We start from the raw sequence: 27,533 nt of genomic DNA, 5'->3' as shown, positions 1-27,533 counted from the left end.
CCTATTTCTCTAACTCTCTCTCAATGCTCCTTTGGAGAATACACAACTGTGTATTCTCCAAAATTTGACCTCTTTATTCCTTTTGTCCTACCTTGATGGATGTGCCTTCAGTTCTTCAGCCAAGCTTTAGAATTCCCTCCCTAATGACTTCCCTGGCCCACCATCTCCCACTCCTCCTCTAAGACCCACCTCCTTGACTAAACACTTGGTCAACCCTCCTAAAAATAAAATCTCTCTTTGGCTTGGAGTCCATTTTTGCCAGCTTACACTTCTGTGAAGAGACTAAGAACATTTTTCTCAGTTAAAGGCATTATAAATTGTTGCTGTAAATAGGCATACATTTCAACATATAGAAAGCTAATAGCTTGTCACAATAGTAAATTTACTAGTGATATCTTCTCAAAACATTCAAACAAACATTTTGTATAGTGAACTTTGTTAAATATAATGTAAGATGGCACTTTGTCATAATGGCTCTGATCTGAGGTTGAGATCGGAGGACGATTTCGCCATCAGGAAACTCAAGAACAGTTTCCGAATTCAGAACCACCTCACTATCAATGTTTCCCAGCAACTGCCAGTTATTTTGGGATGTTGGTTTTCTGTTGGGGATGGAACCTTTCAGCAACAGGCGTCAGCTGGAGAGTGGTCAGGAGTGATGGGGAAGAGCAAGATGGTGGGGTTGTGGGAAAATTGAAGGCTGGAGGAGAGATCTGAGGTCTGTGTGTAGGGAGGGGAAAAAAAGAGATTCAAATGACCCTGAGCAGAATTTTCCCACCCCGCCCGCCATGGGAATCATAGTGGGTAGGATGGAAAATTCAGCGGACCATAAAAGGTCCACTGAATTTGGGTAGGAATTTCCAGCCTTGGGGCGAGCGCAGCCGGGAAACGCTGTCCCCAGTTTGTGTTGAGGCAGAGGAATCAGAGTTCATAGAATCATTGAATCCCTACAGTGCAAAATGAGGCTATTCAGTCCAACGAGCCTGCACTGACATCCAGGTCCTAACCCCATAACCTCACATATTTACCTTGTTAGTCCCCCTGATACTAAGGGGCAGTTTAGCATGGCCAGTTAATCTAAACTACACATCTTTAGACTGTGGGAGGAACCGGTAGCACTCGGAGGAAAGCCACCCCGACACGGGGAGAATGTGCGAACTCCACACAGACACCCTGAGGCCAGAATCGAACCTGGGTCCCTGGCACTGTGAGGTAGCAGTGCTAACCACTGTGCCGCTTGAGGGTGGAGTTCAGGGAGGAATGGGGCAAAAGCAGTGAAGCAGAGGGGAAGCGATGGCCTAGTGGTGTGATCACTAGACTATAATCCAGAAACTCAGCTAATGTTCTGGGGATCCAAGTTTGAATCCCGCCACAGCAGATAGTGGAATTTAATTCTATAAAAATTATTTGAAATTAAAAATCTACTGGTGACCATGAAACCATTGTCGATTGTCAGAAAAACCCATCTGGTTCACTAATATCCTTCAGGGAAGGAAATCTGCTGTCCTTACCTGGTCTGGCCTACATGTGACTCCAGAGCCACAGCAATGTGGTTGACTCTCAGCTGCCCTCCAAGGGCAAATAGGGACGGGCAATAAGTGCTGGCCAGCCAGCGACGCCCATGTCCCATGAATGAATACAAAAAAATAATTGGATCTATATTATTGAATGACAACTGTGTAATTCCCCACATTGCCAATTATATCATATTCTTTTATGATTTTGGATAAGTTTTCCAAATTTAGCTGAATACTAATACTAAATATTGGACCTAGAAATATCGATAATCAGCCACTTCAAAAAGTAAAATTCAAAACAAAATTAGTGAAACGAAGTGTAAGTGTGGGCAGAACAGCAGCATGTCAAACCTCACAGACATTTACAAGGTTCTGCACAAAGGAAAATGGGCAAATCTATGCTTTGCGATTGGTGTCGAAATGGCCAAGAATGAAGTTGTGACGCCCAAAGTTGTGGGGCCGATTCTCTCAGCCCGCTGCGCTGCTTTTGTAGTCCAGCAGGCCAGGGAACTCGAGTGTAGGCTGTTTTGTGGGCTCCCCGCTGGGTGCCACGACCTCCTTGCGTCTCCAGCAGCTGGATTTCTAGTTCGGAGCTGCATAAATTATATTAATGCGCATTTGACTCTATTCTACATCCCATTAGCAGGCCTGGGACTGAAATCTCCGGGCCTGCTAGCGTCTCCCTCCCCTCCCCGCTGGGTTTACTATAGCTCCCCACTTGTGGGGAGCTCGCGGCTGGACTCTGCTGGAGTGAAGGGGAGCATTCGAGGCTCCCCAGAAGGTCGGGCGCCGGGGGTGGTGCCCCTGGGCATTGCCACCTTGGCAGTGCCAGCCTGGCCCGCTGGCACTGCCCAAGGGGCAACGTGCTAATGCCCAGGGGGCATCTTGGCACTGCCCACCAGGCATCAGGCAGTGCCAAGTGGGCAGGGTCTCTGTGTGGGTGCAATCGGTGTGGGTGGGGGGGTCCCACAGCCACTCCGCAAAAGGATCTCAAGTAGAGAGAGAGCGCTTGGGAAATCAGGAGATAGGGGCTGGCCCGGACATGTTTGTGGGGCCAGTGATCGGGCCGTGGGGGTGCTGGGAGGGGCAGTGATGGAGGATTGCTGTGTTGGCTAGCGATCGGGCTGGCCACTCTGACAGGTCGCCGCATGCGCAGTGGCCCGCTCAGTGCTATGCTGCCGGCCTCTCCAGCAGGAATAGGCCCCGCCCACTGAATTTCAACATGATTCACGCTGAGGCACTCTGCACTGCACAGAATGTGGGAGATGCATTTTGAAACTCCCGCTGAAAAAACCAGCAGGATTTACTCCAGTTTTTACGTGAATTCGACACTTAGAATTTTTGGGGGGAGAATCGCACTTTACCTGTTCAAACAATGCAACAGAACAATCAAAAAAAGCCTACGTAATGTTGAACTACAGAGGCAAAACTGTGGAATATGAATCGGGTGGCACAGTGGTTAGCACTGCTGCCTCACAGCGCCAGGGATCCCGGTTCAATTCCAGCCTCGGGTCATTGTCTGTGTTGAGTTTGCACATTCTCCCCGTGTCTGTGTGGGTTTCCTCCGGGTGCGGGTCAGGTTGATTGGCCATGCTAAATTGACCCTAGTGTCAGGGGGATTAGCAGGGTAAATATGAGGGGTTACGGGAATATGGCCTGGGTGGGATTGTGGTCAGTGCAGGCTCAATGGGCCAAATGGCCTCTTTCTGCACTGTGGGGATTCTATGATTCTATAAATCCATGGAGGTTGTAATAGAATTATAAAGTTATGGTCAGACCACCGCAAGTACTGCACCAAATTCTGATCCTGGGAAACGAGAGACATTGGAGACAGTACAGTGATGAGCCACCAGGTCCATCTTGGGCATTTTAGCCTGTGCAGGAGGCACCTGAGAAATGACTTTATTGAGGTACACAGATAGTTAACAGAATGGAAAAAGTAAATCCAGCATATTACTTGAAATTGAACAGGGAGTACCGCAAGTGGACCCAGGGACAAGTTAGCAAAAAGTAAATTCAAGCCAAGTATCAGAAAATTACCCTCTGCCCAAAAGCCAAACAATGCAGCAAATGCACTTTTTGGAATAGAGGCGGAAAAACCCTGGGAACATTTAAGATACATTTGGATACTGAAATAGAAAGATGGTCGGGCTTTTCTGGATGAAAGGGTTAGGGTGGCCTGAATGGCCCTCTTCATCTGTATATTCTGATCCTGTGCTCTTGGTTTGTAGATCAACCAACTTATACTCTGTTGTCCAACATATGAGGTGGAGGTGCCAGCATTGGACTGGAGTGGGCACAGTAAAAAGTCTCACAACACCAGGTTAAAGTCCAAAAGGTTTATTTGGTACCGCAAGCTTTTGGGACGCTGCTCCGTCATCAGGTGAGTGATGAAGGAGCAGCGCTCCGAAAGCTCGTGATGTCAAATAAACCTGTTGGACTTTAACCTGGTGTTGTGAGACTTTTTGTTGTCCAACATAATACAACAACAATGTTAAACATTAAAGACAGAGTATATGTAGAAAGAGAATTGTGGCAAAAAACATACCTTTTTCAGGTGCAGATAAATTGGGGTCGCTTCTGGGCATGCAGGAATCGCCAATCTGCTGGTTAAGTGTCTGCTAATAAACAGACGGTTTATTGAAACAGTATGTGAGAAATATCAACTTATCAAACAAGACAAATGGTACCATGCACTTAAACCACAGTCTAAAGCATCTGCTGGAAATAAGACATCGCTGTCAGAGAATATCTGGCGAAATGAAGAGCTGTTAAAAGGCCACAACAATTCAGGTTTGTTCCTAATTAACCAGGAACCTATCGTAAAATCTTTGATGTCAGGTTTCCATAATGAAAATCGAAGCTTTGCAAAAACGTTTTCACTATTTTAAGAGCAATGCTGTAAGCAAACATTATACAACATTGTCAATTGCAGCATTCATCCATCACCAAAAGGTTTTGCTTCATTTCAGTATCATGAATAATACTAAATCAGCATTGTAATCTCCCAACGTTATAATCTAGGAGAGACATGTGATGGACAGTTTCACAAAACTTCAGCAGATTACTGTCTTTGCTAGATTTCTTTCCTTTGAGATCTGTGCAAAACAAGCCATGTAATCTAAAACAGCTTTTTTTCACCTGATTTTAAGTTGACAACCTTGTTACCAGATGTTAGAACATAGAAAAACTACAGCACAAACAGGCCCTTCGGCCCACAAGTTGCGCCGGTCATGTCCCTACCTACCTAGGCCTATATATAGGCTTACCTATAACCCTCAATCCTATTAAGTCCCATGTACTCATCCAGGAGTCTCTTAAAAGACCCTATCAAGTTTGCCTCCACCACCATTAATGGCAGCCGATTCCACTCACCCACCACCCTCTGAGTGAAAAACTTACCCCTGACATCTCCTCTGTACCTACTCCCCAGCACCTTAAACCGGTGTCCTCTCGTAGCAGCCATTTCAGCCCTGGGAAAAAGCCTCTGAAAATCCACCCGATCTATACCTCTCAACATCTTGTACACCTCTATCAGGTCACCTCTCATCCTTCGTCTTTCCAAGGAGAAAAGACAGAGCTCCCTCAACCTATCCTCATAAGGCATACCACCCAATCCAGGCAACATCCTTGTAAATCTTCTCTGCACCCTTTCAATAATTTCTACATCCTTCCTGTAATGAGGCGATCAGAACTGAGCACAGTACTCTAAGTGGGGTCTGACGAGGGTCTTATAAAGCTGCATCATTATCTCCCGACTCCTAAACTCAATCCCTCGATTGATGAAGGCCAGCACACCATACGCCTTCTTAACCACCTCCTCTACCTGCGAGGCCGATTTAAGAGTCCTATGGACCCGGACCCCAAGGTCCTTCTGATCCTCTACCGTACTAAGAGTCTTACCCTTGATATTATACTCCTTCATCCCATTTGACCTGCCAAAATATACCACTACACATTTATCCGGGTTGAAGTCCATCTGCCACTTCTCCGCCCAGTCTTGCATCCTATCTATGTCACGCTGCAGCTTCTGACATCCCTCTAAACTATCTGCAACACCACCAACCTTCGCGTCGTCGGCAAACTTACCAACCCATCCCTCCACTTCCTCATCCAGGTCATTTATGAAAATGACAAACAGCAAGGGTCCCAGAACAGATCCCTGGGGCACTCCACTGGTGACCGACCTCCATTCAGAAAAAGACCCATCTACAATCACTCTCTGCCTTCTGCAGGCAAGCCAGTTCTGGATCCACAAGGCAACAGCCCCTTGGATCCCATGCCCTCCCACTTTCTCGAGAAGTCTTGCATGGGGGACCTTATCTAACGCCTTGCTGAAGTCCATGTAAACCACATCTACCGCTTTTCCCTCGTCAATGTGTTTAGTCACATTTTCAAAGAACTCCACCAGGCTCGTAAGGCACATGTTGATCTATCCAGTTTGCTTGCTCATTTAGGTCTGCTCAGGATCAGCAGATAATCTTCACCTTTGTGAGCAACTGAGTCTACATTCTTCTATCTCTTGTTCAGAGCTTAACAAATAGAAAAAAAATCCCGTTCATGAAACTAGTTTCAGTTGAATGGACTGTATGTGACCTGCCCATCCTCTCAGGGATCACTGGGCCCAGTTGGTGGCCTTTTCCACTGGAGCCTTTGGGCTCCAGTTTGAATCCAGCAACATGCAGTGTCAAGAGGCCTAGTGGCGATGTAACTGGAGCAAATCCATGCTCCTTTTCCATCATAAAATGAAGACAAACCCCATAAGTTAGGTCTTCATTCATTGACTTGTAGAGTTTATAAATTTCCCCATCACAGTGCACAGCCTCCACCTGCAAATGCTCACCGCCCTCAGGCAATGTTCACATCCTTCTCACCTCCCAACAATGCTCCCCCCACCCCCTTATCCTTTCATCCCCAACAATGTTACAACCTCCCCTCAACCTTTGACAATGCTATGCTAAGCTCCCCTCCACCCATGTCCCGCCATCCACTGTCACGCAATCCGTGCAGGGTAAAACTGGCAATTGGAAGTTTAAACTTCCCGGGTAAGTATCGTCGATAAACACACATCAGGACTTGCTTAGTGTCCCGAAGCTCAGTGTGGCAACATAAGTTGAGTCATTCACCACTTCCCATAATAGAAGATTCAAGCCTCGTTTCCAAAGAGCATTTAATCACCCACATGCCTACTTCTCTGGGATTGTGTTTGGAACCAGACATCCAACCAGCCTTTATTTTCCATCAAGTTAATCAACATACCCAAAACTGTATTTCCAGAGAGGAATTTTGTTGATTTTATTTTGAATGCTTCAATTAATTTCACATTGAACTTTTCATTAACAGTCAGTTTAATATTGTGTGTATGTAAGCATGCTTATTATACAGAGGTACTCATACTGACCTTTCTCAGTGGTTGCTTACCTGTGGAGGTTCCATGGATATTGGATAAATGGCACTACAGGGTCGTTCTCTGGGAGACAAGCATGTATTTTCTCTCGAATGTTTGTGCTTATCAGATAGCAGCGGGGAACCTATTGTATGCAGTAAGCAAACAAACCATTTTTCTTTTAAGCCATTTGACCAGAATAGTCACACTATCTCGCAAACTATTCATACTTCCACACATTTTATGTCCTTGGACAAATAGTTAGAACTTTCCCTTTAAAAGGCAGTTAAATAGATTAGACAGACCTACCTCTGGCACTGGATGGAGCTGAACTGGTTACATTTGGAGAGGCTGAATGAGTGGAGCTTAAGCTTGAGGTAGAAGGACTTGCCTACAAAAATAGATAATCTGATTATTAATAAAGAAAATTTACTTTTGAAGAAGAGGATGTCATTTTCAATTTATTAGTATAGTATGCACTAGACCTATAACTCTCCAAGATATCTGCGGCATCTAATTCTGGTCTCTTGAGCATCCCCTGATTTTAACTGATCGACCAATGGTGGCCTTGCCTTCATTTATCTAGGTCCTAAGCTCTGGAATTTCCACCGTTCACCTCTCCACCTCAAGACACTCTTCAAGACACTCTGTAAAATCTATGTCATTGACAAAGTTTTTGGTCCAGAGACTTATTTTTTTTAATATAATGCATCTCTAATGCACCTTGGAACATGTTATTACACAGTTCATCCTCAGCTGGAGTACTGCATCTAGTTCTGAGCGCTGCAATTTAGGAAAGGTGTGAAGGCATTGGAGAGAGTGTAGAAAACATTCACAGGAATGATTCCAAGGATGAGGAACTTCATTTATGAAGGTAGCTTGAAGGAACTGGGATTGTTTTCCTTGGAGAAGGGAAGGCTAAGAGGAGATTTGATAGATGTATTCAAAATCATGAGTGTTCTGGATGGAGTGGACAGTTGTTGCTGTTCCTTCATTGTTGTTGGGTCAAAATCCTGAAACTCCCTGTCTAATAGGACCATGGGAGCATGTTTACTATATGGGCAGCAACGATTCAGAAAGGTGACTCACCATCACCTACCCAAGGGGAATAAATTCTGGCCTTGCCAGCAACCCATAACATTCAATGAAGATAAAAGATGAAGCACTTCACACAACAATATTCACGACATACAGGATAGCGTAAGGATGTGGAAAGCACTGGTTGATAGTAAAAAGATTATAGATTGCAAAAAATACTGTTAATTACATGAAGAATATAAAAAGGGTTTGAACAGGAAGCAGGAAAGTCTTAGTTTGGAGAGAAAGTAGAAAAATAGGACGATATGAAATCAGCCTCCAGAGGAATCTGAATTCAGAGCAGCCAAACTGGTGGACATCCTCCTGTCCTACAATTTCTATGTTTCCATGTACATAAAAGGACTCCAGGCAAACAGCTGATTACAGAATCACAAAACCATTACAATGCACAAGGAGGCCATTCAGCCCATCAAGTCTGCACTGGCTCTCTGAATGGCACTAAGTGAATTGCTCATTACAAACCTTCCTGCAGCTCTAAAAGCACCCATTGACCTGCTACACTTTGCTTCCTGTCAATGTTGCTACAGACCCTTTCATTCCATGTGCCATAACTTTGCTCAAAAGTCTGTTGTGCGGCACTGTATCAAATGCCTTTTGGAAGGCCATGTACACCACATCAACAGTTTTGCTCTCATCAACCCTCTCTGTTAATGCTTCAAAAAACTCCTGCAAGTTAATTACACATCATTTTCACTTAAGAAATCCATGCTGGGCTTTCCTTAATTAACCTGCCTTTGTCCTTGTGACTATTAATATTCTCCCAAATTATTGCTTCTACAAGTTAAACTGACTGGCCTGTAATTGCTGGGCTTATCTTTTTTAAACAAGGATGTCATATTTGCAATTCTCCAGTCCTCTGGCACCACCCCCGAGTCTAAAGGATGCTGAAAAATTATGGTCAGTGCCTCTACAATTTCCATTCTCACTTCCTTCAGTGTTCTTGGATGCATCTCATCTAGTCCTGGTACCTTAACCACCTTCAAGTACAATCACTCTATCCAACACGTCTTCCTTATCAATTTTAAACTCAATTACCTCCTCTTCCACCATAAGAGCATAAGAACTAGGAGCAGGAGTAGGCCATCTGGCCCCTCGAGCCTACTCCGCCATTCAATAAGAACATGGCTGATCTTTTTGTGGACTCAGCTCCACTTACCCACCTGCTCACCGTAACCCTGAATTCCTTTACTGTCCAAAAATGTATCTATCCTTGCCTTAAAAACATTCAATGAGGTAGCCTCAACTGCTTCACTGGGCAGGGAATTCGACAGATTCACAACCCTTTTTGTGAAGTTCCTCCTCTACTCAGTCCTAAATCTGCTCCCCCTTATTTTGAGGCCGTGCCCCCTAGTTCTAGTTTCACCCGCCAGTGGAAACAACTTCCCTGCTTCTATCTTATCTATTCCCTTCATAATCTTATATGTTTCTGTAAAATCTCCCCTATTCTTCTGAATTCCATTGAATATAGCCCCAGTCTACTCAGTCTCTCCTCATAAGCCAACCCTCTCAACTCTGGAATCAACCCAGTGAATCTCCTCTGCACCCCCTCCAATGCCAGTATATCCTTTCTCAAGTAAGGAGACCAAAACTGTACACAGTACCATGGCCTGGATAGCAACTTCTTACTTGGCAAAAACAATTGCAGCGTATTCATTTAATAACTCAACTGTGCCCTCGGCCTCCATTTGAAAATCCCGTTCTTATTCACTACATGAAGTTGTCCCCTTTTTATCAACAACATAATGTTGTTATTACAAAATACTGCTGATGCTGGAAATCTGAAACAAAAACAAAAATGCTGGAAATGCTCTGGTCTGGAGCATTTATGGAGAGAGAAACAGAGTTAATGTTTCAGTGTCTTTACCATTTGTCAGGACCCTGTGTTTCTATTGTCTTGTTTTCCCAACTTACAAAGCTGTGGTGGCTGTCAGCCAGGTTCCTGCTAGCCAGTGATGGTGAAGAGCGCAGGATCCCTCAGGTTCCTTTGGAATGAAGGAATGGGTTCACTGGCAAGTTGAAAGGCAGGCAGGGTTGGTGAGTGCATGGGCTGAAGCATAGGCAGGGGATGAATGAGCCTCAGAGAGCGAACAGAGAAAGTTAAAGAGCTACTGGTGTGTGGGCCCAAGCCTGAAGTGAAGGAGACTCAGGGAGAGGCTGAGAGGACACAAGGTGGTGGCAATGTTGTTCCTTGACAGACTGGAAGTAAACTAGGTCAAGAAACCAGCAAGTGGAAGACAAAAGTGGCTTCCCAGTTGAGGCGAGCTGGACTGCAGTTCCCAGCCGTTTAGACCCACCAGCATCTGATGTGCAGGACCACCAGCCAGGGAGGCAGCTTCATAGTGCAGCCATCCTGTGGCAACTGATTGCAAGATGCATCCAAATGCATCCAAAGACTTGGAGGTAAAGTGCATTTTCCTGTCAGTATTTGAAACTTTAAGAGTTGGATCTTTAATCAAAGCTGTCAATGCTGGTGGCGGTATCATTCCTCACAAATCCCTGAGTGGCTAAAAGGGACATCAGAAAAGTCAAGAATGGAAGCTTCCTTTTTTAGGGAGTTGTCATCTCAGGACTCCCCAACCCCTTTGTTTAGAAGTTAAGCTCTCAACAGTTTTCCTGATTTTTGGAGTAGTTAAGCAACAGTTGGTCATTGTAAGGGACTTGTTTCTTTCAGATAAGCTTTTCAATTTGGGTACTCACATGTTTGGTGCTGGTGGAATAAAGAGTCATTGAGTTGCAATCTCTGCATTCAATGTGCTTTTTTCTCCAGTGTAACACAGAGGAAGAGTCCTTGTCATTCAAAAGTATTCCCCCAAGGTTTATGGATTGTCAGTGGGCAGATTTTTAGAACATTTTGCTGCTGGGATGTGACAGCGTTGAGGGAGCACAGTCAATCTTTTGGGAGAGGGAGGGGAATACCAGGAGAATGTGATCCAAGTTGCTGCTGACTCTTTCCAAACAACAGAACACTATCCCAAAATCAGTCCCATTTAATCCACAGTAATGATCTTATTTATGGAGTCTACTCACATCAACAGATGCAGCACAACATAACTGATCTTCTGGCTAGTCAATCTGTTTAAATGAACTGGCTATATGAAATAGAATAACACTGTTAAGAGAGTTCTTCAACTGTAGAAGACATGAAGTACCTGCATATGAAAGACCTCATCCGAGCTTTCAGACTGGCCAGTGATGTTGCTAACTTCAGCTGATGCTTGTGATGACAAGGATGAAGAAGAATATCTGTTGAATGCTGGGTAACTTAATGGGCTACAAAAAAAGAGCAAAGGGCAAAACAGTTTTAAAACACCAACTTGTATTTATCTCTAGCTGTGATGTCAAATGATTACTTTGAAAGAAATGCAATCTCTTGAGTGGCTAATTTAAAACAAAAAAAAACAGACAGCTATTTTACCATTCGTCTTTTTGATCCTTGGCCCAATGCTGGTTTAGAGCTTAGAGTTCAGAGTTTAAAGTTTAGAGTTCAAAGTTCAGAGTTAATTCATAGCACAACAGTACAGAGATAAGTTACTCTCTTCTCAATGATTCAAATGAAAGCTGCTTATTTATTGAGTTTGGTTTACATTGGAAGATAACCCGTTACTTCCAATTTTAATGTGGAGTCTCAAATCTTGGCCTCAACTGATCAGGCAGCATGGTGGCACAGTGGTTAGCATTGCTCCCTCACAGCGCCAGGGACCCCGGTTCAATTCCGGCCTTGGGCGACTGTGGAATTTGCACATTCTCTCTGTGTCTGCATGGGTTTCCTCTGGGTGCTCCGGTTTCCTCCCACAGTCCGAAGATGTGCAGGTTAGCTGCATTGGCCATGGTAAATGTCCAAGATATGTAGGTTAGGGGGATGGGGTTTCGGGAAGAGAGTCTGGGTAAGATGCTATATCGGAGAGTCAGTGCAGACTTGATGGGCTGAATGGCCTGCTTCTGCACTTGGGGATTGTATAATCAACGTAAGCACTCAATAATTTTCCAGGGATTAGATTTGTCATTGCCTGCTGGGTTGTCTATGAACAGAAAGTTTAATGCCCGGGCTGTTTTGGAGGGATTAGAGGGCAGGTTGACCACCTTCAAGCTGTTTAAGTGGCATGTCAACCAAAAAACACCTGTGAGAAGCCCTAAAATGCAATGTCCGGAGTGAATCGTGAAGGTTGTAGGGCTGGGACGGAACGAGAAGAGGGTAGGAATATGGAGCTGTAACGTTGAGACATTAATGACCTGAGCCTGCATGGAACCTCTTCAGCATAAATTCAATGTTATAAATTAACATACTCCTTGCATCAACCAGAGCCTTTAGTTTGAAAATGTCAGCACAGCTCAATGGTATTTCAAAGGAGAGGGCAGAATTTTCTATTTAATTGTAAATGAGTGTCAACTCAGGTGGGAAAAATGGTGTGCTGCCCGCTGCCTCCGCTGCCAACTTTTTCCACCATATCTTTTCAAACGTAGTTTAAAAAAAAATGCTGGAGGTGGGACCGGGCAGACTGAGCCAGCAACTTCAGCCTTCCAGATATCGGGGTGCTGAAAACTGTTATAATGAAACACTGGAGGAATCTCACCCAGACAACCAGCACTTAGATTAAGATTTCTATGCCAAAGTGAGAAGTTTTAACCAATGTGGGGTTCCCTGTCCATTTTCAAAATGGATCCTAACTGACATGCTGCAGCGAGCACCATTCCCCAGTGCCCCACCATAAAACCGGCCCGGTGCAATGTCAAGTGGTTGGGGGGCCAACCCAACCTACAAGCAGATAGAAGGTCGGGGGAGCAATGCCATGGAGAAAGAGTGATTGATGGCAGCCAATTGTCAAACCCAGATGATATATTTCTGGCCGCACAAAGACTACTTAGACTTATCCTTTTGGGGCTTCTCGCTGTTGACCACTGACTTCTATTCAGCCGCACATCTGTGATATGCACTCCATTCAGTGGGCCAACAAAATGGCTTTGAAATCCCTAGTGTAATATAAAACCCCGGCAGATTGGGGCAGCACGGTGGCACTGTGGTTAGCACTTCTGCCTTTTAGTGCCAGGGATCCGGATTCAATTCCGGCCTCGGGTCACTGTTTGTGTAGAGTTTGCACATTCTTCCCGTGTCTGAGTGGGTTTTCTCCGGGTGCTCCAGTTCCGTCCCACAGTCCAAAGATGTGCGGGTTAGGTGGATTGGCCGTGCTAAATTAACCCTTAGTGTCCCAAAATGTGTACGTTAGGGGGATTAGTAGGGCAAATATCTGGGGTTACAGGGATAGGGTCGAGGTGGGATTGTTGTAGGTGTAGGCTCGATGGGCCAAATGGCCTCCTTCTGCACTGTAGTGATTCTATGAGTAATAAGGTTCCCTCACATGAGCACTTAGGGTAGCCATCCAAAGGGCTGAGTTAAAATGGCAGCACAATGGGATCACGGCGTTAAATCAACCATATAGATTTCAACTCTACTACTGCTCTATTGCCCGGAGCAGAGGGAAATAAAATTGTTTCTCGTCTTTTGTTTTCCCTGCAAGGAAGTGGACTGAGGTTTGATACTCAAGGGAATGCCATGACATAATGTTATGTTCTCTAGTATCTTCTGAACCATGTTGCAAGTACGCAAATAGGCAAACCAGCTGTTGATATGGTATCATAACCTCCAGCAACAACCTGGGTGCAATTTGACCCCGCATTGGCCATTATAATAGGACAAATGTATTTCGATATACATAAACATAGGAAGTTGTTTAAAAAGTGAAGAGCTGTAGGGTTAATAAAATAGCATTAGAATTAAATTGTTACTCTTCATCAGGAAGACTAATTGCATGAAATTATATAGTACTGCTCTGTCAACTGACTGTTCCCCTGGGTAATTAGAGAGCTGCGCAGAACATAACATTTCTTACTTCAGGGCTCTCTGCATAAAAATGAAAAACAATGATCTTATGCAGGACGCATTCATTTGAAAAGAAAAAACATCATTTTGGAGATAATTTTACCTGCGTCTGTTGACAAGTCTGGCTCCATCTGGGCTCACGGCACCCAATGCAGGATTCCTGCAAGTACGTGGGCTACCATTGGTTAGGTGAATGGGACTCACACGGGCATATCCTGGAAAGTCCTGGAAATAGAGAGGAAGTACGCGATAAAAGAAGGCAATGAAATGTGCAGCTGGAACAATAACATAATGGTGTTTACAATGTGAACTCCCATGCAAAAAACGATGGAACGGAACTTGAATTTTCAAGGCAGCAGTCATAAAACTAAGCTGTAACGCTTGGAATTAAATCTGATTTTAGCACATAACAATCATATCTGTGGATCATCCTGCATGTTGAAACCAAGAAACATCTTCATGCACAATTACTTTCTCAGGTTTCTCAAAATATTCAAGAATATGGCCATAATTTATGATAGCGGCATAATGTCGATATGACTTTGATCTAGTACATACGTTTTGTTCCCGTTATTGTGCATTTGTTGGCACAATTGCACTGTTAGTGCTGTGACCAACACTTTAGTAATAGTTCAAAGTAAAACAGAGCTAGACTAAAACTGAAGAGGGAAGAAAGGTCTGAATTAAAAGGGAGAGCAGCCAGAAAGCAATATAATCCCGTGCGGGTGGGGGGAATCTCATGGGGTGGGGGGGTCAAGGAACTAGGGAACATTGGGCGAGGGAGTTAGTCATGAGGTGAGGGTAGGGAGGTAAGTCCCTTGGGGGGTCGGGGGAAATCAGTCTGGGTCTTTACAATAGTTAGTCAGAAGTTAGAAGAGGTTTTGATTCTCCTAACTTTTCCTGAGTAACTATTGCTGTAAATCGGTCAGAAACATCCAAAGTTGACGATTTAAGTCACATTTTCGGATGGTTCACAGTGCAGGGCAGTTGCCCAGAGGAAGTTTGTACTTCCGGCCAATTGCCATGCAAACTCTTACCTGTGAAACTCCAAGAGGGGTTCCCCAGCACATCTTTGGGGTCCCCCTCTAATCCGACACTGGGAGCTTGGAGGTTACGGCCCAATGTCTTTATTTCAGAAAATGTATTGTGAGAAAAGGAGGAGGAAGGGACATATTCAGGACTGAATCACAAAACACAGAATTACCAAGATCTCTTAAGAACTGAGTAGGCCTGTGCTCACATCCTCGCTTTCCTGCTGACAAACATCAGGAATCATCCATCAGTGAAACAATTCTTATATCCCACATTACAGTTTTCAAACCATCCAGGTTTCCCTTCCACAGCAACACCAAAGCAAATTTAAAGCAATAGTTACTCAGGAAGAGTTGGAAGAAACAAAACCTCTTCTAACTTCTGGCTAACTACTGAAAAGGCCCAGACTGACTCCCCTGACCGCCCACCCCTCCCCCCCAAGAGACTTAACTCCCTTCCCTCATCCCATGACTAACCACCCCACCCCGTGTTCCCTAGCACCACGACCTCCCATGAAATTCCTCCCTTCATGTGGGCCAAGCCACAAAACCCTCCAACCCTCCTTCAGTGCTGTCAAACCCTAGGACCCCAATTTTACCAAGACATTCCTCAATGTTAATGAAGCCCAGGATCACACCATGTCCATCTAAACCCCACCACCATCACATGTGTTGCCAGCTATCAGTTACCTACCAATGCTGCATCTTGTATCCCACCTTGTTGAGTATCCTCAGCTTAAAAAATGGCAGGAAATCAACACAGGGGAAGGAATATATAAACGTAAAGGCCACTTACTTATGGTTTTCACAGTATAATAGACAAAGTTGTAGAGTTACATTCCCCGAAATCTAGTACAAATTTTGGAATATCCGCAACAAAATAAAATGAAATTTGACTTATTCAGTCACTGCAATTTAGTTGTGCTGGTAGTAGATTTTATTTTGTGAGACATAATCCTTCCATTTATACAAAACTAATACCTCCTCAGACTCACTATAAGCAATGTCATAGGGGGTCTGCTAATAATGTATTAAAAGTTTTGTACATGGTGCACTTTTCTCTATGTGTTGCACTCCTATTGCAACAACTTATATTTATATGGTATCTTTAATGCAATGAAATATTTCAAGGTGCTTCATAGGAGCATTACAAAATAATGCACCAAGCCACATCGGGGTATTAGGTCAGATGACCAAAGGCTTGGTCAAGGAGCAGGTTTTATCATAGAATCCCTACAGTGCAGATGGAGGCCGTTCGGCCCATTGATTCTGCACTGACTAGAATCCCACCCAGGCCCTATTCTCGTAACCCTACATATTTACCCTGCTAATCTCCCTGACATTAAGGTCAATTTAGCATGGCCAATCCACCTAACCCGCACATCTTTGGACTGTGGGAGGAAACTGGAGCACCCAGAGGAAACTCACGCAGACACGGGGGGGGGGGAACGTGCAAACTCCACACAGACAGTGACCCAAGCCTGAATTGAACCAGGGTCCCTGGCGCTGTGAGGCAGCAGTGCTAACCACTGTGCCACCATTAAAAGAGTGTTTTAAAGGAGGAAAACGAGGCAGAGAATTTTGAAGCATGGAGTGTAATCAACTAAAGGCGTGGCTGCCAAATGGTGTGATTCAACTCAAGCAGCCAAAATTAGATGAACATAGATATGTCAAAATACTGCGAAGCTGGAGGAAGTAACTATCATGGAGGGGATTGAAAATAAGGATGCAAATTTTAAGATTGAAATGTTGCTTGGCTGCAAACTGATGTAGGTCAGCGAACACAGGGATAATCAAGGAAAGGGGCTTCCGGCGAGTTAAGACATGGGCAGAGTTTGGGGGATGACAATGTTTACAGGGGGTAGCATGTGGGAGACCAGTCAGGAATGTCTTGGAATACTCGAGTTTGGAGGTAACAAAGGTATGAGTGAAGGTCAGATGGGCAGAGGCAAGAATCAAGTTCAGTGATGCGACTGAGGTGGAAATAGGTAGCCTTAGTGATAGCGCAAGTATGTGGTCAGGACTCATCTTGGGGTCAAATGCGACATTAAAGTACTGGTCACAATCTGATGTCATGCATAACCCATTAGGAGGTATTTAACTCCCAGGATGAAATAAATGGGATTAAACACGAGTTTAAGCATGTTCATCAAGGCTGTCAAGATGCTTGTATCTCTTTGACATTGCATAATGTAATTCAAGGTCCATTCATGCATATCTTATTTGCCAGCCCACCACATTCAAATGAACATTGAAAGATGTACCAGAATCTTTCAATTCCCTTTAACAGGAGATATAGCTAAGAATTCTGAGACATCTTACATTCTGGATTGATTCATTAAAAGATACAGCAAATTAAATTTGCCAGGCCCCGCAAACTGGCACACGATCACAAAGTGTTATTAATCCGCGTCCATTCTTTCTGGGACAGACAGCACACAAGTTTTGTGCCGCCTGCTAATTTGCATGATTGCAGTGTGCAGGCAACATTAAGCATGTAGTTGAGTAGTTACATGCCTCAGCCGGAGCCCAGGTTTGTGTGAGGCTGGCGCAACTTAAAACCAGCCTGCAACTCTTAAAGAGGCCATTCTGGTTGCAGTAGATGCTGGGAGTGTTTGTAGAAGAGCCTAAGTACGAAGAAGAGGGAATTCTGGCATTACAGCAGAGAGGGTGCTCCACGGCTCTCGGACCCTGCACTGAATGTATTGATGGAGGAGAGATGTCGCCTATCCAGAGGTAGTCAGAAGGTCTTTCAGGCAAAGTACTGAAGGTATTGGGACCAGACAGCTGTGATGTTTAATGACAGAGGTAAAAGTCCCAAGGACCCAAATGTATTGCCAGAAAGACAGAAACAGAAAATATAAACTTTAACAACTGCACAAAGGTGGTCAAGCTCAGTGAATGTATCTTCATGTTTAACCAATAGCCTCACACATTGCTTCATGTCGCACACCTACATCAAAAATCTCAGTTAAATCCCAATTTAAACCAAGTATACATAGCCCCATGTTATTCTCACACATGGAGCACTGCGACAAACTGCACACCAACATCTTAACAGTTTGCACAATTTTTTTAAAAAAATTCTTTCGTGGGACATGGGCGTCACTGACTAGGCCAGCATTTATTGCCCATCCCTAGTTGCCCTTGAGACTGTGGTGGTGAGCTGCCTTCTTGAAACACTGCCAATAGCTACATCACCAAAACAGATTGCATCACCCACACTGACACACTTCCCTGTGCGCTGCAGGATATGTTGCTGCATAAGTAGAGGCAGCAGGAGCAAACTGACAGTGAACAGGCCTGGCTGCATGTCCTTTACTGAATGGAGGAGACTGTCGTCACTATCAGTGGAGTGGCCAGAGCAGAGACTGTGGAGGGGCTGAAACAATCGAATGAGAAAGTATTTTCGTACTTAATCCTCTTTCACACATCCCTCCTCTTTCTCATGCCACAACACTTCTGATTTACACACTGCAGATGGTGTAAGCAAATGCCTTTCTTCCAGTTCTGCTCTCAACGCAACATGACCATGTGCATTGCTCCTTTCAGGCACCCAAAGAACAGCAACTTGGTCAGGCAATGTTGGAAGAGCAAGAGGCGGAAGAGCAGGAAACAAACGATAAAGAAGAAACACTATCATTCACCCTCCCACTTGAAGCCAAAGCTCAGCTACTGACGCTGTTGATAGTTTAGAGATAGGATGTGCACACAGAGACACACCAGGCACAAATGACATGCATGGCACAAGAGTAGCAGGTGCCAGCTTGCCAGAGGACAGCTTTGCACATGAGTTTTGCCGCAGAGAACTCAATGAATGCTTTGGTGCGATGGCCTATGGAAGACTGATGAGTATGCACAATACTTCATGCTAGAAAGCTTGCCCCAGTGTCAAAGAACATAGAAGAGACCAGCACTGATTTGGCAAGGGACTTTGCACAGAGCTGAGAGCCCATCCTTTCCAGCCATGGAGCTAGTGGCCAACTCCATTCAGGACTTGCAAACCCAACCATATTACAGCATCTAATGGCTGATATCTCAGCTTCCATTGTAGCACAAACAGAAGCTTCCCAACATGTGGGTGCTGTCATGAAAGCTGAAAAGGTTGCCATCAAAGCAGTGCATATCAAAGAGACCTGGAGGATGCCTCATTATAAAAAGTCCACCGGGAATGCTTAGGTCCTGCAGGGGAGTGCCAATAACAAGTCTGCTGTCCATGCTGAGAATGACAGCATGCACCCTCCCATTACTGTGACTTGTGACCTATCAGTCAACCAACCCAGACTGCTACTGCCTGAGCTGAGATAATGCAGCCCAAAGCCAGGCTTGCTATGCCCAGAGTTGCTTGAGGTTGTCCTCCAAGGCTTTCTGCAGTTTTCCCACAGAAAGACAGTACCTTTTCACCAGCCATACTGTAGCCATTGAGGTTGCACTATGTAGGAGCACTCAGACAAACAAGAACACATGGAAGCAAACACTCAAACAATGCACAAGGGTGATTATTTGAAGCGTGTATACAATATGGAATGGTTTGACTTATATTAATTTGGTTTGGAATGTTTATTTTGCATTGGCTGTTATTTTGGCATTGAGGCCAAGGAGATGCAGTAATGGTCATCAACAGCATCCACGTCAGGAAGCAAGTAACGTGAACAGAACATTTGAGCCAGAATTTTACCACCCTCTCTGCCACGGGAATTGGAGCGGGTGAGGGGTGGGCCATGGAAAGGTCTGTTGACCTCGGGTGGGATTTTATGGTTTTGGGATGAGCGAGGCCATAAAATCCCATCCTTGATGTCAGAACCGAGGCCTTCATCGCGAGGTGAATGGGGAATTGAGACACCAAGGGAAGCAACACTAATCAGGAGGAACCCATCACTGAAACCATCCAGAAAGGAGCTGTGTTAATTGCAGTGGCTACAAAACTGGTGGAAAGGGCTGTGCCCTCATGATGGCGAGTAAATGAGCAGCGCTGTGCCAAGGACTGCAAGGCTCTTCCAGAGCAATTCAGGCACTGGAACATTTCAGCAACCTCCACCCGCCTGCTTGATTACACTTTGCAACTTTTGTTCTATACACGTTACCCTTCTGTGTGGCTTGTGTCTGAGAACCCGTCGCACAGTAGCCACCCTCTGGTTTGTTGTGGTGACTCAAATGTTGGTGGTATAGCAGACTGAGCATCAACTGCTGCACAAGCTTTCACACTTTCAGGAAGTGGAATTCTTTTTGGTTGTGATGCAGCTTAGAATTGACCATAAGTTGCTGAAATCCACAGGACCGTCGCCCTGTGTTACACACCTCCCTGTCGATTTTAGCAATGTTAAACAGCCCACGAAGCATCATAGGATCAGAGAGTAAAATCATAGATTCCCTACAGTACAGATGGAGGCCACTCAACCCATCGAGTCTGTACAAACCACATCCCACCCAGGCCCTATTCCGGTAACCCCATACATTTACCCTGCTGATCCCCCGACACTAAGGATCAATTTAGCATGGCCAATCAACCTAACCCGTACATCTTTGAACGATGGGAGGAAACCAGAGCACCCGGAGGAAACCCACGCAGAGACACGGAGAATGTGCAAACTCCACACAGACAGTGACCCGAGGCTGGAATTGAACTTGGGTCCCTGGCGCTGTGAAGCAGCAGTGCTAACCACTGTGCCACCATGCTGCCCCATGTGTGCAATCATTGGCACCCAGGAGCATTGGGAAGTCTGCAACCCTCGCTAAGTTATGGGCCCCGCTCTACCAAAATAGAATGAAATATATTTGGATCTTTGGGAATACAGAGTCTGAGTGACCCTCGCTGTACAACAGTGCAGGGAAAATGGGAGACATTGCAAATATGGCCTGCCTGGAAGGAGGGCAACGCGCAATGGTTCACAGCTGCTGGCAATACTATCCTCAGCCTACTGAGAGGATACAATTGTACCTGCTGCAGGTGGTACATACCAGTGAGAGTGACCATACTGAAGTGCAGATGTCCAACACACTGTGCATCACCGGTAAGAGAATTCTTCCTTGAACACCCGAGATATGGCCTCCTGGCGGGAGCGCTGCTTCTTCGTCCTCCTCCCTCTATGAGCACCTTGCCCCTCCCTGCTGCCTCTGCTCACACCCCCTTTATGCTGCAGGCTATGGGGAATGATGACTACAGCACCCATGTCTTGGAGCAAATGGGGTGAGCAGAACTCTTAAGTCAGAACCTCGCCCTTCGCCCCATGCCACGCCACTTCCTGTAGACCTCAACAACTTGAAATTATGCAATCCACCAAACACTTCTACAACTGTAGCAAGACCCAGCAGAAATGATCGGCAACTAATCTGTAAACAGTTGATGATCCCTTTAATAAGGCTGCTTTGGGGTGCTTTCTGCTGCTAAATGCATGCTGTGCATGCTTCAGAGATGGCATTAGCTGAAGGAATTGAGCTCCAAAATGTCAAAGCTGGCAGTAAACCTGTGTCTAATGCAGCACACAACAGAAACATGTGCATGCACGCTGAATGGCATTTTGGACTTCCCCCCCCCAAAAAAAAGGGCATGAAGGGGCTGGACTTAGTGGCCACAAACTGCGGCTAGCTCATTCACCTCCAGCTGAATGCTGCAAGTCAGCACTAGCCACTGCAGAGATTATAATAAGACCCAAGAAATTAACAAAGCTTCAAAAACAAATCTTATGAGAGGCGGTGACAGAGTGTGGGCGTCGGATCACTTCACTTCAAATTTTTTAATTAAAAATTCAGAGATGGAGAGAGAAAATTAAAGCATTTATTTTTCTCCTCACCTTTAGCACTTTTAATATTCTGGTTTGAAACCATGCTGCTGGATGTTGCATTGAGCCCCTTATGAGTGAAGCTTTTATTCCTCTAAGTTATAACAATTATCCACCTTTGCTTCAAATTTGCTCTGTTTCCTAATTAAAGTTGGTGTGCTATTCTCTCTTGCGTGCTTCCTCAGAATTTGCTTGTCCACTCCGCCGGCTTTCTGTGACGCCACTTCCACCAACATCTCCTGGAATATGTCCAGTCAGACCTGGCAACCCTAATCTTAAATATTCACTCCTTCCACCACCGACACAGTGGCAATAGTGTGTGCCATCTACAAGATGCACTGCAACAACTTGTCAAGCCTCCTTCAACAGCACCCATTACCTCTACCATCCCGAAGTAAAAGGGCAGGAGATGCATGAGGATATCACCATCTTCGTGTTCCCCTCCAAGGCACACACCATGCTGACTTGGAACCACATCATCATTTCTTCACTACCGCCGTGTCAAAAACATGGAGCTCACTTTCTAACAGCACTGTGGGTGTACTGACACCACATGGACTGCAGCAGTTCAAGAAGACAGCTCACCACCACCTTCTCAAGGACAATCAGGGATGGGCAATAAAAATTGACCTCGCCAGTGATGCCCACATCCCATGAACAAATACAGAAAGAAAAATAACAAGATTCAAAATTACTAAATGAAATGATGACGACAGACACAACTTAAGGAGCTACCAATTATGATTTAGTCTCTCATCCTTCACCCATCCCAACACAAATCATCTACTCCTTTTTGCAAGCCCTTATTTCTTCTCAGCCAATTACCAAAGGCAACCAAAAATGCTAATTGATCAAAAAAATGTAAAGCCACAGAAGCAGGCCCAGTAGGTCAAATGCTGGACACGAACTTCCTCCCACCCTGCTGAATCTAATTACATCAGCATACCTTCTGCCTTGTTTACCCAACTTTCCCTTGACTGCGTCTATGCTATTTGCCTCATCACCAACTTGTGGTAACGAGTTCCACATTCGAACCATTCTTTGGGCAATGACATTTCTCCTGTCTTCCCTGTGAGATTTATTGGTGATTACCTTATATTCAAGTCCAGAAATATAAACAAAAAGTGCTGGAAACACTCAGCAGTATCTGAAGAGAGAGAAACCGGGGCGGGCGGGGGGGAATTTTTCCGGCCCAACATCGTCGCGGGCGGGATAGGGAAATCCGGAGAGCTGTTAAACATCAATGGCTCTCCAAATTTTCACGTCCTGCCCACAATGATGTCCACCAGTGTCGAGGCCAGAAAATCCTAGCCAAAGTGAAAGTTTCAGATCAATGGCCATTCATCGGAAACTCTGGCCGGAGTTCTTCCATCCCGCCCACCACTGGAATTTTAGCGGGCGGGTTGTGGACAATGTGAAACCCCATTGACAGTTGGGTGGGAATTTCTGGCTTTTAGACCAGCGCAGCAGGAGAATTCCGCCCTGTTTTTCTTTCCACAAACGCTGCCTGAACTGCTGAATATTTCTATCATTTTATTTATTCTCGATATCCAGCATCCGCACTATTCTGCTTTTTGACTGATAATTAAGGCCCCAAGTTTCCGTCTTCACCACAAAATGAAGGCATCTTTTAACATCCATACTATCAAACCCTGCATAATCTTGAAGACCAGCACCAGGTCAGCCTTCAGCCTTGACAATTTTTTTATATAGTGAAAGGAGCCCCGGCATGTTCAATCTTTCCTGGTGGGTATAACGTTGGAGTGTTGGTATCATCCTAATAAATAATTCTTGCACCTTCTCCACGAGGGAGATCAAAAAAGTGCATAAGTAATCCAAGTGTGATATAACCAAAGTTCTGCACAAGTTTTACATAACTTCTCCAATTTCCAACTTTAACAATCAAGAAATGAATGCCAGTTTTTTTCTAAATTAAATGGCATTATTAAGCTGTGTCGTGCTACCTCTCATAATTTGCATATCTGCACTGTTCTATTTAAAAATCCAGTTGGTGAAGGATTGAACTGAAGCCAATCTTTATACATATTTATATTTATTTGCAGACTTGAACATTACAACCATACAACAACTAATGCAACAATCACAATTTAAGTCTGTGTCTAACTTTATCGCGGCACAAGTGAATCCCCAGTTCATTATTGCCCACCACCGCTTACAGTGAAACACAATAGGGGAGGCCATGGCCTAGTGGTACTGTCGCAAGATTATTAATCCAGAAATTCGGCTCATGTTCTGGGGACCCAAGTTCAAATCCTGCCACGACAGATGGTAGAATTTGAATTCAATAAAAAATTCTGGAATTTATAATCTACCGATGACCATGAAATCATTGTTGATTGTCAGAAAAACCCATCTGGTTCACTAATGTCCTTTAGGGAAGGAAATCTACCGTCCTTGCCTAGTCTGGTCTACATGTGACTCCAGAGCCACAGCAATGTATTGAGTCTCCCACTATTAACATTGTGGTTGTTTCCATTGACCAGAAACTGAGCTGGACTAGCCATATAAATATAGGAGCTCCAAGAACAGGTCAGAGGCTGGGAATCCTATGGTGAGTAACACACTTGACTCCCAAAGCCTGTCCAGCGCCTACAAGGCACATGCCAGGAAAGTGATGGAATACCCTCTGCTTGCCTGGACGAGGACAGCTCCAACAACACTCAAGAAGCTTTGCACCATACATGACGAAGCAGACCATTTAATTGGCACACCATCCACCATGATCCATATTCACTCCCTCCACCACAGTGGTAGCAGTGTACACCATCTACAAGATGCACTGTAGCAATACAACAAGGCTCCTTCAGCAGCACCTTCCAAACATGTAACCACTGCCACATGGAAGACAAGGCAGACAGGTGCATGGGAAACACCATGACCTTGAAATTCCACTCCAAGCCACACATATTCCTGACCTGGAAATATATCGCCATTCCTTCACTGTCACTGGGTCACAATCCTGGGACTCTCTTTCCAACAGTGCTCAGGATGTACCTACTCTACATGGTTCATAAGGTGGCTCATTGCCACTTTCTCAAGGGCAATTAGGGATGGGCAATAAATTGTGGCATTGTCCATAAAATATATATATTTTAAATTAACATGTTCTCCTAGATCCTTTGTTCCTTTACTCTATCATTATTTTTATAGCACAATATTGCCTCAATTTTTCCAGCAATAACACACCACTTCCCACTTATCTGTATTGGAATTAATTTGTCAATTACATGCTCATTCTGCAAGTTTTTTAATGATGTCTTGTATTTCCTCATAGTTCCGATATGCCCCAATTTGGGGTCATCCTCAGGTTCGGGAATTGTTTGCAAGATTCTGAAGTTCAATTCATTTGTGCCAATGGAGAACAACAGTTGTCCCAACAATGTTCCTCGTGGAAAACTATTTTCCACCTTTTGCCAGCCCATGTAACTGCTATTACTCAGGATTGTCACAGCCACCACATCTTGGTAAGGATATCTTGGTCTTGGCAGAAGATGCATTGATTCACCAGAATGAAATCAGTGCTTAAAGAATCAAAGAATGGCAGGCTGCATAAACTTGGCTTTTATTATTACCACAAGTTGAGGGATGATATAATTCAGCTGTTTAAAATGGTGAAACGTTTTGATGGGTTAGATACAGGGAATCAATTTCTTTTCTGGAAGGAATCCAGAACATGGAGGAACGATCTGAAAATCAGAGCCCAGGAAATGAATTTAGGAGCGTTTTTCGCACAAAGGGTAGTGGGAAACTGGAATTCTTCCCTCAGAATGGCTATTAATGCCAGGCCATTGATATTTTCAAAACTGAGAATGGGAATTTTATTTGGCAAGGGTACCAGAGGATACAAGTCAGAGTGTGACTGGAATTGAGAAACAGATCAGCCATGATTTAATTGATTAGCAGAATAGATTCAAGGGGATGAATGGCTTACTCCTCACCCTACGTTCTAAGTAATTTGAGATTCCTTTGTGCAAACAGAACCTAGACCGTAACCTACAAATTGGACTGCATCCAAAATCTGAGCACCGTCTGGATGCAGCAGAAGTGGGGGTTGGCTGCCAGGACATCGCTGAGGGCAGTAGGCTGGTCGCAACAGGCGATGAGGGTGAGCTCAGATTAGTAGCAGTGGTCTATCGCTTGAATGTGGAAACCACATGCAGCACTCCTGCTTCTCCTGGTTCCACACTCAGGCGATTATAAAATTTTACTCTTATTGTGGTACCAGTGATTCAATTTGACAAAGGGACCTGAAATGATTAAATCCCTGATTTACACAGGCAATGGACCTAACAACCGTTCAAGCTAGCACCTTAACTAATATGGCATCCTGCACACTGTACAAAATATTGAACTCTCTGGAACCCATTTCTTGCCAAAAAAGCTCGCCTCTGTGCTGTCCAATTTTAGGCCCATGCACACTGGAAAAATTGTCATGTTGACTTACAGGCCTGATCTCTCCAAATGATCCATACAACGCACCAACAGACATGTCTCTCAGGCCAAAACAACAGGTCAAAGAGCACTTCTCAAACCTCATGACTGAGCAGCAATAAGTCAGACGTCACAAAGAGCAGTGGTAGTATTGACCACCAGAGCTCGGAGTTACCAGAACTATTGGAGATCAGCTCATCCATCAGTGCTCAACGTGGAACAAAACTCCCAGCCCAATACACCAACAGTCCTGCAATTCTAATCACTGTCATTCTTACTACCATCATCTAATTGCATTCCTTCAGTCCAGCCTTCATGGGTCTTGCCCTCACTTCATTATAAAATCAACACCAATAGAAAATCCAGAAATTTTATCCCATCTGTTCAAGATTTAACTGCCACAACTAAGAATCAACTTTTGCTACCCATTAGTATTTATCTTGTGTAGTACGCATTCTGATGCTTCTGAGGTATTTTTTTCCTAAGCTACAGCTTGGGAGGCGGAAGGCTGCAGAGCTTCCACTGAGGGCACTTCAGCAGACAATGTTGGATGACCTCAAGCAGGTTTCGCCTTAAGGACCTGGCTGGACACTGCAGCATCTCATGGGCTGGAGCAGCAGGTCCAACTTGCTGTGTGGCAAGAACAAGATTGCTGACAGAGTGGGTGATAGGGGAGCTAGCTTGGTGTCCTTCAGATAAAACAGTAGGGAACTCCCCCTGGACCAAAGCCATTCTCCTGCGGTAGGGCATCTCAGCAGGCTCTCCACAAGAGCCAAACGCAGGAGTGATGTGAAGGTCTGAAAGTCTAGATCCACACTGAATCCTAGGGTCAAGATGACAGCCATGACAGCAGTGTGAGCTGTCAGAGGCTTCATCAGGGTGAGCATCACTAGCATATCCACGGAGCAAATCACCCACTTGATGTTAGACAGAATGGTCTAGATGCTTTGTGTGAAGTCCCCACACAAATTGCACTCTATATGCTCTGGCAGGTTTGTTGGCATGCTGCCCAGTGCATGGTGTATCTCCTGGTTTACACCTGCAGTGGAAAGGGCCCTCAAACTCAGCATCTGGTTTACGTTCTTGCCCTCCCGAGAGCCGGTAACTGTGGCATCCCATTGCCCTGCCCTTGCTCCTACACACTAGAGATTGATGATGCATCGCATGAAGGGCTCTCCTTTAACCTACCCTTTAAAGTATGCATGTTGCCAGTATCCATCTTTTGGAAGACTGGCCTCCTTATCCTACATAGTGCCTCGATATTTTAGCATGAAGGAGAGAATTGGCTGCTAAATGCAGCTGCAGTTTGACAAACAAGGCTGTATGAGGTAGAAGGAAGACAGTTTGAAGAAGCCCTACACGATCCTCTCTCCTCCAGCATTGGCCATGACCTCC

At 44.8% G+C, this 27,533-nt stretch overlaps 1 protein-coding gene across 1 annotated transcript in view; it reads right to left on the bottom strand.

The window, feature by feature from the left end:
• LOC144499054 (dedicator of cytokinesis protein 4-like) overlaps positions 1 to 27,533 on the bottom strand; it is a 386,914-nt gene that overhangs the window by 19,330 nt on the left and 340,051 nt on the right. The window contains exons 44-48 of the mRNA XM_078221109.1: positions 13,980 to 14,101; positions 11,151 to 11,271; positions 7,213 to 7,294; positions 6,939 to 7,048; positions 4,066 to 4,138 (exon numbers count right to left, since the gene is read on the bottom strand). Coding sequence (XP_078077235.1) covers positions 4,066 to 4,138; positions 6,939 to 7,048; positions 7,213 to 7,294; positions 11,151 to 11,271; positions 13,980 to 14,101 — 508 coding nt within the window. The remainder of the gene's footprint in view (positions 1 to 4,065; positions 4,139 to 6,938; positions 7,049 to 7,212; positions 7,295 to 11,150; positions 11,272 to 13,979; positions 14,102 to 27,533) is intronic.

The sequence above is a fragment of the Mustelus asterias genome, chromosome 9 (genome assembly GCF_964213995.1).
Source record: "Mustelus asterias chromosome 9, sMusAst1.hap1.1, whole genome shotgun sequence".
Taxonomy (NCBI): Eukaryota; Metazoa; Chordata; class Chondrichthyes; order Carcharhiniformes; family Triakidae; genus Mustelus; species Mustelus asterias.
The sequence above is the reverse complement of the archived record's forward strand: the minus strand, read 5'-3'. Positions and strand labels throughout refer to the sequence as shown.